The sequence below is a fragment of the Neofelis nebulosa genome, chromosome 18, assembly GCF_028018385.1.
Source record: "Neofelis nebulosa isolate mNeoNeb1 chromosome 18, mNeoNeb1.pri, whole genome shotgun sequence".
Lineage (NCBI taxonomy): Eukaryota > Metazoa > Chordata > Mammalia > Carnivora > Felidae > Neofelis > Neofelis nebulosa.
In genome coordinates this window covers 1,717,131-1,729,307 of record NC_080799.1, presented here as the reverse complement: position 1 = coordinate 1,729,307, position 12,177 = coordinate 1,717,131, and the positions used below count along the sequence as shown (strand labels likewise).

Below are 12,177 nucleotides of genomic sequence, written 5' to 3'. Positions count from 1 at the left end.
GGCAGCAGTCCCATCGCTCACCCATGACCGGAGAGTGGGATTCACACCCCGGCAAGCGTGGGGCTCCCGTTCGGAAGCGGCAGACGTAACCTCTTGGCTACCGTCTACGCAGGCCGCCTTCCATGCGTTTCCCTTAAGTTCGCTTTGCCAGCCGTTCCCAGACCTCGAACTTTCCCTCTTCTGAAGGTTTCACATACGGCGACATGTTTCCGGGTGGCTGTCCTGAAAATCGCCACCGCAGACCACTGTGAGATGTTAGCCTCTCTCTTTTCAGAAAGGGGGCGCACTTGACACGGCGCGATGGGCCGAACAGAGAGCCTGGCAGTCCGGGAAGTGTGTGTGCGCTACAGTCGTTGGAGGCAGAACGGTCTCACTTGCGTGGTTTGCGCGCCGGTCTTAGCTCTGCCCCGCGTCTGCCAGAGCCATCCGGTTCAGTCTGGGGAGCCGCGGGTCGACTGGAGCATAGGTTTCCTGGAGAGAGAATGTGACAGCACCCGGAAACACATTTTGCCAAGCACAGGCCGAGTTCCCTCGTCTAATGAAGGTGTTGGGATTATCCTGGCTGACCCATTCGCAGTCTTTGGGTTGCAGACACCAGAGGACGGTCCAGCCTTCTCTGCGTGGGAGATGAGACCTCCAGATTCGGCGCAACTTGGCTGTGGAGGCAGGACTGACTACGTGTTTCTCTTACTGTGACATTTTTCACGGTCCCTAATTTGTCCATGCCAATTTCCGGGGCGTTCCTGTCCCTGGCTGATTAATGGCATTCCGGGTCCTCTACCCTGCAGGCCGCTGGGTGGCCTTGTCTTATTTTTTGTGATTCCTTCCGTAGACCAATGGGGGTTTGTTCAAATGGATTTAATTGTATCTCACTTGGTTTCCGATGCCAGTGACTGCTTGGAATTTTATTAGTGGGGCCTAATTTGGCTGTGAATGCAGGCTCTCTATGTAGCCTTGACTGAGATCGAGCACACTCGGGCCTGCTAGATATTTTGGAATATTTTCACTTTCACGGCAACAGATCCTAGAAAACCTGAGTCACTTTCACACTGAACCAGTCAGACCCAGGGTGAGGGTTTAAACAAAGAACGATCTCCCAACAGGTTGAATTTGGTTGCAGAGAGAGATCGTGATTCTTTTTGGAATTGGACTCCTTTTTTGTAAGTTATTCCAAGATTCCCCAGATTACTATTAGCTAAAATAGTACCGCTTTTGAACTCTGGAAAAAAATCACCGGGCCGCCCCACAGATAAACATTCTGAAAGTGAGAGACGGAAGAGGTTTTTTGAGGAATACACCCAACTTGACCGGGGCCCTCTCAGGAGCATGTTTGGAAAGATTCGTGGAGAAGCAGAGATCTGGTGGCCCCCGTGCTGGTTCCTCTCGCTCCAGTTTGACACAGGAAATCATCTGATAGGTGACTGTTTTTGGCCCTCAGCTTCAGTTTTGTGATGTCTTCAGGAGACAGACCCGTGATTTCTTCCCCCTCTCTGTGGTTTGCCCTCTTGCATCGCCCTCAGAAAGGAGCAGCCACTCATCGGTTGCAAACATCTCGTTTGTGTGCAAGCGGTTCACTCGTGTCTTTGAGCTCCCAGGGACAACCCGCGATCCGTTCGGGTCTTGACCAGAGCAAGATGCCGACGTTGTGGCGTGCGACCCGTGCTTGAGGCAGTGAGGACGCCGGGCTTCCCGTTCATTTGATCTGTGATCTGGAAGTTCGTGTCTGGTGTCTGGCCTCTGGCCTGCCGGTCCTTTGGAGAAGGAAAGCTTGGGCACCAGGCGCTGTGCTGGATACTCTGACATATTTCCTTTAACAAACTTCGTGCAGCTGAACAGTGTCGAAGATGGTACCGTTCCCACCTTAGAGATGCGAAAACTGAGTGCAGCGAGGTGAGCTGTCTGTTCGCGGTCACAGAGGAGTCAGGGATTTGCGTGGACGCCATCTGACCTCTGGCCCCAGGCATGGGGTGTGCCTGTCCTGGCTCCTCTCCCCATGAGTCAGGGAGGGAATACGGGATTGGGTGTCGTCACATAACCTGTACGGGTTCAGGCCCCACCGCTTAGCTGCTCGCCAGCGCCGTGGCCTTGGGCAGGCTGTGCTGCTAGAGCCTTGCTCTCACGTTTGGTAAGTGGGACCACGGTGCCTACTGGAAGGGTTACCTAGGACTAAAGAGAGATGATGTAGAGGTTCCGCGAGTCCCCCACGCAAAGAGGTTTCGTTGGGAAGGGGCCTTGCCGGAATGGTGGTCGGCAACGCACACAGCTGTCCAGCTGGCCGGGTCCATCCCTGCCTTTGAATTCATGGGTAGAGTGAGGGGTGGGAGACACCCTTCCTAAGGGCAGCTTCGGTTGTTCTCAGCATTCGGTGGCTGCTTCCAGTTCTGCCGTGCAGCTTCGTAGTCACAGGGATGACCCGGACCCCAGGGGCCGCTGGCAGTTTCCGTGGCAACGACACCAGCTAGGCTTTTTTGCTTGTGCCAGGAACAGCCAGAGGGTTTCTCACGTAGATGATCTTCCCCCTTCTCGGTAGACGTCTTCGCTCAAGATCGCAGGCCGGCTGTGCCCCGGGCCCATTGCTGGCACGGGAAAGTCGTTTGCACAAGAACTGGGGAGAAGACAGGGAGTTCGTAAAACATTTTTAACAGCCTTATCGAGCTCTAATCCACACACCACATAATTCTCCCATTTGAAGGACACAATTAACAGAATGGTGCAGCCATCGACGTAACTTTAGAGCGTTCTCCTCTCCCCTGGAAGAGAGCCTACACCCACTGGTGGTCAGGTCCACGCTTCAGTCCCCTTTCCTCCTGGCCTGGGCCACTATTACTCTCTGTAGATGTGCCTCTTCTGGAATTTCATACAGATCGAACCGCGTATTCTGTGTCCTTCTGCGTCTGGCTGCTTCCGTTTTGCATCGCGTCGAGGATTATCCGTGCTGTAGCACGTATGCTGTTGCTTTTAACGGCCGAGTAGTATTCCGTTGTATTAAGACTCTGTATTTTACTTACCCCTTCATCACTTGGTGGACATTGGGCTGTTCCCACGTTTTGGCCATTATGAACAATGCCGCTGTGAGCTGACGCACAAGATTTTGTGTGGACGTGCTTGTCATTTCTCTTGGGTGATATACCTGGCCGTGGAATTTAACCTTCTGAGGAGCTGCTGGACTGTTTCTCCGTGTCCTCACCAACACTTGTTATTGCCTGTATTTTTTTTAATTTTTAAAAAAGTTTTATTTATTTTGAGAGAGAGAGCATGAGTGGCAATGGGGCAGAGAGAGAGGGAGAGAGAGAATCCCAAGCAGTCTCTGCACTGCCCGCGTAGAGCCCGACGCAGGGCTCGAACTCATGAACCGTGAGATCACCACCTGAGCCGAAACCAAGAGTCAGACGCTTAACCGACTGAGCCGCCCAGGCCCTGTGCTTGTCTTTTCGACTGTAGCCTTCCGTGTGGGTATGAAATGGAATCTCATTGTGGCCGGGCATCTTTTCATGTGCTCATTGGCTTTTCGTATATCTTTTGGTGAGAAATGTTTATTCACATCTTTTGCCCACTTTTATTAAAAAAAATTTTTTGTAATGTTTATTTTTGAGAGAGAGAGAGCATGAGCAGGGCAGGGGGAGACAGAGAGGGAGACACAGAATCCAAAGCAGGCTCCAAGCTCTGAGCTGTCAGCACAGAGTCGGATGCGGGGCTCAAACTCACAACCACGAGATCATGACCCGAGCTGAAGTTGGATGCTTAACCAGCTGAGCCACCCAGGTGCCCCTCTTTGCCAATTTCTTAAAAAAATGCTTATTTTTGAGAGGGGGGGCAGGGAAGAGGCAGAGAGAGAGGGAAAGGGAGGATCCCAAGCAGGCTTCTCTCACTGTCAGTGCGGAGCCTGATGTGGGGTTCGATCTCACAATCTGAGATTGTGATCTGAGCTGAAATCAAGAGTCAGACACTTAACGGAGCCAGCAGGCGCCTATCCTTTGCTCATTTTTAATTTTAATTTTATTATTTTAAAAGATTTTAACATTTATTTATATTTGGGAGAGTGAGCATGCAGGCTTGAGAGGGGGAGGGGCAGAGAGAGGGAGACACAGAATCGTAAGCAGGCTCCAGGCTCTGAGCTGTCAGCACAGAGCCTGACGCGGGGCTCGAACTCACAAACTGTGAGATCATGACCTGAGCTGAAGTCGGATGCTTACCGACTGAGCCACCCAGGTGCCCCACTTTGCCTGTTTTTAAAATTAGGTAATTTGTCTTTTTTTTTTTTTTAATTTGTATTTTCAGAATTTCTTTGTATATTTTGGACACAAGCCCCTAATCAGATCCATGATTCATCCGTTATTTTCTGCCATTCTGTGGGCTGTCTTTTCGATGTCTCGATGATGTCTTGCAGCACGACGGTCTTTAATTTTGATGAAGTCCCGTTGACCTATTCTGTTTTTCTGTTGTCTGTATTTTTGGTGTCATGACTCATGACTTTGTCTAACCCAGGGCCACAAAGATACGTTTTTGTATTTTCTGCCAAGTGTTTTGGAGTTTTAGCGCTTTTAACATGGACCTTTAGTTACCGCGTGTGGTGTGAGGGAGGGCATCTGGCGCATTCTTTGGCCCTTGGAAACCAGTTGTGCGTGTGCTGTGTGCCATCCCCGTGCCGGGCAGCGTCGGGGAGCCAGAGCTCCCTGAACCGGGCTGGGGTGAATGTTCTGGTGTGTGAGAAGCCCACGGACGAGACACCGAGGCAGGTCAGCGAGGAGGCGGAAGTTGGAGAGTAGCGAGGCTCGCTAGACTCGTGCTCGCACAGGGCTTAGCAAACACTTCACTGTTGCAGTAGTGTTTGAACTGAGATTTGGAGAGGATTCAGCTCAGAAATTCTCAGTGAAGAAGTTCCAGAGGACTTGGAGGGACCTGGAGAGGTGGTTTATTTTTACTTTGTTTCAAGGTAAAAACACTCAAACTGTTGCAGGAAGAGGAAAGCCTTTCTTTGTTGTGCTGGTTGACGAGCCAGATGGCGCGTTATGGCTTTAGTCGGGGTTTTGCCTTACGTTCTTTTGGGGAAAAGTAGATATAGCTGTGAATTGGCCGAGGGGCTGTGGTGGAGGTGGGGAGCTGCCCCTGCTCAGGGCTCGCCCGGGGCGGCGGCATCGTTGAGAGCCTCCTCTGTGTTACCGGCTTTTGCCTCTCGCTGTGGCTCACCGGGGCACGGTTCCTGTCACCGGCAAGACCTTACTGCGATCTGTTGGTGCGGAATGGGCAAGAGGTTGTCACCCCGCCTGGGAAAGCATAGCAGGCCTTGGTGACTCTCTGTGGCTTTCCTGTGTGACTTTGGCGCCTTTCATGCAGTCAGCAAATGGTTTTACTGAGCACCTACTATGTGCTGGGGGCTCTTCTCGACTGTTGGGATCCTAAGCGTGGACAGAATAAGGAAGCCTCTTGTCCCGGAATTGATGGTCTTACAGTGGGTGGTGGACACTCTTCGGACATAATGAGCCAGTGACCCATGTTAGCATGCGGGGGGCGGAGGGGATGGAGTTGGCACCGAGTACCTGCCGTGAGAAAGTGGTGTTTGAGCCACAGTTCAAAGGAGGTGAAGGAGTTGGTCTGCGGATAGTTGCGGAAAGGGCGTCCCCAGTACGAGGGCCCTGGAGCAGTGCCCAGGCTCTCACCGGCGGGTGCCTGCTGTGGCTGAAGAGAGGCGAGTGAAGGGGGCAGCAGGCCATGCGTCTCCTGGCTGAGAAAGGAGAAAAGAACATTTTGGGGGCAGTGGTGGATTTGAGGAAACCGCATTACGATCCCTTCCCCTCGGCGATTGCCGTTCTAATCGCAGGTGGGAAGGTCAAATTTTAGTTTTCTCTTTTTTAATGCCACTATGGTACATCTTTATTTATTTATTTTTTTTGGTACATCTTTTAGATTACCAAGATCACTGCAGTAACGCTCCAAAGAGGGTTTCTGAAGAAAGTCTTACTCAACATGTGTCTGTGTACAAAAGCCATCCAGGGAAGTGTCCATTAGCAGGAAATAATGTGGCAATTCTCTAGGAATTGATGCTAAGGATAGAGTAAAAAAACCCACAGCGGCATGTTTTGTGAATAGGGCTGTTCTTCATGCTGTTGACAATAGCAGGAAACATCTCATGGGAGAAGGGCTACGTGATGTTTAGTTGCATACCTGAGATGTGATACAATCGTTACAGGTAATAGTACGTTTTTAGGAATATAGAACGGTTGTAAAGTAAATGGAAAAAATTCAAGATGAAGTTTTGACTTCGCGGCCACTGTGTCAGACACAGACCCTATCAAGTGGTGAGGGGGACACAGGGAAAACACTGGGTGGGGGGCACTGCGTGAGGCAGCTGGGCCTCCTGCTGATGGCAGTGTGACGTGGGTCAGTCATTTTGGAAAACGGGAAATATTTGCTAAGCCGGACGTAAGAAATCCCAGGATCCAGGAACTTTAAGGAGCATACCCAACAGAAATGAGGGGTATGTGTCCACCAAAGGACGTGTGCTAAGTGTTCAGAGCAGCACCGTGTGTAATAGGAAAACCCTGGGAACTACCCAGGTGTCCAGCAGCACGATCAACAGGTCGATCGTGGCCTGATCACGCAGCGGGGTCTGTAGCAATGACAGCTGCGTGCGGTGACATGTATGGGCCTTGCACGTCGTGCTGAGTGGAAGGAGTCAGAAACGGGGGAACTTACGGATTGATTCCGTGTATATGGCGTAACCACAGACAGAAATAATGTGTGGGTTAGAAGGTGGCTGGCACCCTTGGCGGGGGAGGGGCCGAAAGGGAGCGGGCGTGTGTCCCGTTTCTTTATGTGGGTGCTGCCCCGATATAGCTATGCCGGTTCATTGACTTGAACAGATTTGATAGGTACACTCTTCTGCACTCGTGCTCTGTTCCAGTATAAACCAGAAAAAAATAATTGTGTCTGTTGTATACGACAAAATACAATACTTGCATGCACTTTACAGACACTTACGGACACGTGGAAAGCACAGAGACCTGCCTGGAATGGATATCCTTCAACTCTGGGACAGTGGTCACCTTCAAATAGGAAAGGGGGCCAGGGTGGGTGTGCATCTGTGACGTGTGTTTTGTATTTAAATTTTTTTTTCAGAAAAAATATGACACAATGTTATGAAATCTCCGTGGTAGATACACGGAATATAATATTTTCTGTACTTTTACGTCTGTTTGAAATGTTTCACGACGAAAACAAACGTAAGTGCATTTAAATGTATGTAGGAACACAGATTGAAGGGAAAACCATGTTCATGGTGATTACGTTACGTGAATGGCTAAGGTTTTTGCGTTTACAGAAAATTTGAAAGAAACGTCACGTACACACATGGAAACACACTTTGTATTTAAGAAACTGCCTGTGTGTCTGTTGATCCCTGTGCACGCGGAGAGCACGTGCAAAGTGAACACGGATGTGTACAGATGGTAGGGGTGGGGGGTTTTCTGTATTTAAAAGCCTGGGCGGTTCAGTTGGTTGAGTGTCTGACTCTTGATTTCGGCTCAGGTCGTGATCTCACGGTTTGTGAGTTCAAGCCCCGTCTCGGGCTCTGTGCTGATGGCTCAGAGCCTGCTTCGGATTCTCTCTCTCTTTCTCTCTGCCCCTCTCTCCCTCGAAATAAACGTTTCAAATAAGATAGCGTAATGGCACGTGAAATGTTCTTGAAAGAAAACTGCGTCTGAAGCGTAGCGAAACCGAGGCTGTGACAGCCTCTGTGTGTTCGGGCTCGAGTTAGGGCTCGTTCTTGAAGGACTGTGTGCTGCACGCGCGGGTGTCCCTGGTGTTCCCGGGCCACCCGGCCGCCGAGCTCTCTGTCGTGAGGCCATGGCCACCATGAGGACCCGGACACTGTCGCTTCTGTTTCCTGAGAACAGCCGAATTTCAGAAGAACACAGTAGCTTAGAGCAGTTCTTGAGGGTGAGCCTGAGGAGGAGTGTCGCTGCTGAAAATCGAGGACTTCTGCTGGGTCCGTTCCCTGTAACTTTGGAGGAAGAGCTGTCATCTGGAACGCTGCTGTCGCTGCTGTCTCTGCTGAGTGAGCAGAACAAGGTGGCAGCACATACGAACCCCTGGTCTGTGTCCGGTCTGGGCCGTGGGTCTAGGCGAGGCCCTGAGGTCCTTCTTCCGCTCGTCCTACGACAGCGGTTCTCAAACTGGGGCCTCTGGACGCTTGTTGGAAACTTAGGTTCTCAGGCCCTACCCTAGACTCTGGGGGTTCAACCCAGCGATCCCAGTGTGTTTCTTTCTTTCTTTTTTAAATTTTTTTTGGTAAATGTTTATTTTTGCAGAGAGCGAAAGAGAGAGCATGAGTGGGGGAGGGGCAGAGAGAGAGGGAGACACAGAATGGGAAGCAGGCTCCAGGCTCCGAGCTGTCAGCGCAGATGGGGCTCGAACTCACGAACCGTGAGCCGAAGTCACATGCTTAACCGACTGAGCCACCCAGCCACCCCCGAGTGTGTTTCTTTAATTGTACAACATACGTGGCATAAAATGTTAACCATTTTCAGGTGTGCAGTTCTGTGGCATTAAGAACATTCACGTTATTGCACAGCCATCCCCACTGTCCCTCTCCAGAACTTTCTCATCTTCCCAAATTGAACCCCAATCAGTACTGACCTCCCTCCCCCTCCCCCAGCTCCTGATACCATCACGTACTTTCTGTCCCCTTCAGTCTGACGACCCAGGGACCTCGTGGGAGTGGGTCCCAGTGCGTGTCCTCCCTTGTCCCTGAGTCTGACGACCCGGGGCCTCGTGGGAGCGGGTCCCAGTGCGTGTCCTCCCTTGTCCCTGAGTCTGACGACCCGGGGCCTCGTGGGAGCGGGTCCCAGTGCGTGTCCTCCCTTGTCCCTGAGTCTGACGACCCGGGGCCTCGTGGGAGTGGGTCCCAGTGCGTGTCCTCCCGTGTCCGTGAGTCTGACGACCCCGGGACTTCGTGGGAGTGGGTCCCAGTGCACGTCCTCCCGTGTCCGTGAGTCTGACGACCCCGGGACCTCGTGGGAGTGGGTCCCAGTGCACGTCCTCCCGTGTCCGTGAGTCTGACGACGACCCCGGGACCTCGTGGGAGTGGATCCTCCCGTGTCCGTGAGTCTGACGACCCCGGGGCCTCGTGGGAGTGGGATCCTACAGTGTCCGTCCTTCCGTGTGTGGTTTGTGTCACTCAGCCTCCCGCCCTCCGCGTTCATGCACGTGGCGGCCGGTGCCAGGATTTCCTTGCTTGTTAAGGCTGAGTGATAGTCCATCGTGTGGCCGGACCACACTGCGGTCGTCGGTCGGTGGACGCGTGGGTCGCTTCCACCTCTCGGGTGCCGGGAATCCTGCCGCCGCAAACGTGGGCGAGCGGGTGTCTCTTCGGGCCCTGCTTCCGGTTCTTCTGGGGATAGACCGGAAGCGGGATCGCTGGTCACGTGTGCTTCTGTTTCGTGAGGACCTGCCCCGCCTTTTTCCTCAGCAGGGCGCTGTCCGTCTCCGCCTGCCGCATCCAGGGCGTCCGATCCCTCCGCGTCCTTGCCCACACTTACTTCCTGACTTTGGATACTAGCCATTGTACCCCTCAGTGTCTGGTCAAGCCCAGCAGCGGACCCTGATGCATGTGCCGTCTCTCACGGGTCCCCGTCCCACGTGCTGGTGAGCCAGCAGCCGAGGACGGCAGTAGGGACAGATCCGCGTGGTGGTAGAACGGTGAACTTGGAGGCCATCAGAACACACCTTCCCGCCCACCGTGCTGCTAAACTCGGACGGCAGGCAGCTTCCTCCCTGGCTGCCTTTGGAGGACACGTGACCTGCCACGGTGGAGAAAGCCCTTTACCCCCCGGGGCTCTATGCAAGCAGTGAGACCCCGGGGAGGGCCGAGCTGGGGGCATAGTTGGGGTATCTGCGGGTGCTTGGTGCTGTCCCTCCACGGCGGGGCGGCTGGCCGGGCTGGGTGCCGCCTCCTGTGTGTGTGCGGGGTCCCCTGGTCTGTGACTTCTGCGTTGGTCAGCATTTGCCGGGCTTGCTTTCATGAAGTGAGGGTGTGCGTGACCGCATGCTCATTGGGCAACTCTTGTTGGTTTCCCGAAGCTTCGGCCTGTGGCGAGTGAGGAAGGGCCCCTGCTGCTGGGGGCTGTCCGGACACAGAGGGGCTGGACCTCTCCAGGGGCGTGCCCGTGGCAGGACTGCTGCCCAAAGGCTCTGATGGAAATACCGGGGGAAGGACAGTGGGCTTTGTGTGACGTTTCATTGCTTTTCGTTTGTGGATAGCTGGCTTGGAGAATCCCAAAATTTCGGAGCCGGACACGTTGAATGCTGCTCACTGACCGTTTCCCTGTGTGCGCTGCAGAGCGGCAGAGGCCCACGCCGGGGCGCCCGCGGCGCGCCGGTGGCTGGCTTGGGAGTGACGCCACTCCCCATCAGTGCCTGTTCCTTCAACACCTGCCAGGCTGTCTTACAGTCACCTGGAGCCAGCACATCTCTGTCGGTTGGCGAGGTGTCCCCCGGGGTGGAGACTGGGCCTCATCCTTGCCACCCGTGGGGCCTCGCTCCGCGGGCCAGCCCGAATCACGGCCCCGAACACCTATTGCTACGGGCAGTTGGTTCTACCTTTTAGTCCACGGATGCACGAATGTGGTTCGGAGTGGAGCACGGTAATCCCGAAGGGAGGCAGGGGCTTACTCACTGATTTCTAGCAGGTAGTTACTTTGAGCTCTGGTGTCTCATTTCCCACAAGGGCCGCTGGGGCAGTGTGGAATCAGCCCGAGGCGCTGAGCCTCCGGGTGTGAGAGCCGCTTCCTTCCAGCTTCTCTCGGACCGTGAGTGGCATTTCAAGGCAAGGCTTTGAACTGGGTTCTGGGTTGAGTCCAAACCCCGTGGTTGAGCAGTTGTGTCAGAAGGGTTGGAGCAGGGAGGGAGCACCGCTAGAGAGGCCTCTGAGGGTTTGTTGCCGACGAGGGCCTGGCCCTGGGCAGGCAGCCTTACCCCTGCATTTTACTGGTGGTAAGCTCGGAGGGGGTCGCTTGCCGGGCACACGCTGCTAGGAAATGAGGCACTGGGTGTCAGCACACACCCGTCTGAGGTCAAAACCCATCCTTTGTCCGGAGCCTTTCAGTATGGGGCCTCGCTGCCTCTCTCGGAAACTGTTACCTGTTGGGGCGAGGTGGGTGGGTGTGCGCTTCGTTTTCCATCTGATAAGGGTATTAAGTCCTGTCAGTGAACTTGACATTTACTCCCACAGAAAACCAGACCCTTTCTCCCTGAATTTCTGCCCTTTCCACAGTGTGTGGTCTGTTGCATGACAGGTTAGCTGATCTGGAATGATCTGTTTTCCTTCTTAAACATTTCAAAAGACGTGTCCCAGTTTAGGAAACTGATACTTGGAATCATAGCTTCCTTGAGATTGAAACTTCTCCAGGACCACCTGAGTGGCTCGGTCGGTTAAGCGTCTGACTTCGGCTCAGGTCACGATCTCACGGCTCGTGGGTTCGAGCCCCACGTCGTGCTCTGTGCTGACGGCTCGGAGCCTGGATCCTGCTTCGGATTCTGTGTCTCCCTCCCTCTCTGCCCCTCCCCCGTTCATGCTGTGTCTCTCTCTGTCTCAAAAATAAGTAAACGTTCAATTTTTTTTTTTTTTTTTTTTTTTTTTTTTTTTTTAATTTCGACGAGAGGGAGCACCTGGGTGGCTTAGTTGGTTAAGTGTCCAGCTCTTGGTTTCGGGCTCCGGTCGTGATCTCACAGTTCGTGAGTTTGAGTCCTGCCATCGGGCTCTGTGCTGACAGCATGGAGCCTGTTTGGGATTCTGTCTCCCCCTCCACCCTCTCTCCCTCTCTCTCTGCCCTTCCTCTGGTCACTCTTTTTCATTCAGAATAAATAAAATATATATATAAAAAAAAAGGAAAATAGCAGCTTGGACAACATGGTGACCCCATTAACAAAAGTAACAATAAAATGTACCTTTTGGGTTCTGACTTTTAAATATATGTGTGTGTGTATATATATACACACACACACACACACACACACATATATACGTATACATTTCTTTCAAAGAGTGCGAGCATGAGTGGGGGAGAAAGAGAGACAGAATGTCAAGCAGCCTCCATATTCAGCTTGGAGCCTGATGCAGGGCTTGATCCCACAACACTGGGATCATGACCTGAGCTGAAATCAAGAGTTGGACACTCAACT

General features: G+C 53.0%; 1 protein-coding gene across 5 annotated transcripts in view; it reads left to right on the top strand.

The window, feature by feature from the left end:
- SNX8 (sorting nexin 8) overlaps positions 1–12,177 on the top strand; it is a 68,639-nt gene that overhangs the window by 36,381 nt on the left and 20,081 nt on the right. The window contains exon 1 of one of the 5 annotated variants that reach the window (XM_058712043.1): positions 10,604–10,640. The exons of the other annotated variants lie outside the window; for them this stretch is intronic. Coding sequence (XP_058568026.1) covers positions 10,619–10,640 — 22 coding nt within the window. The 5' untranslated portion in view covers positions 10,604–10,618. Of the gene's footprint in view, positions 1–10,603; positions 10,641–12,177 lie in introns of those variants that run through there. 5 annotated transcript variants of the gene reach the window in all.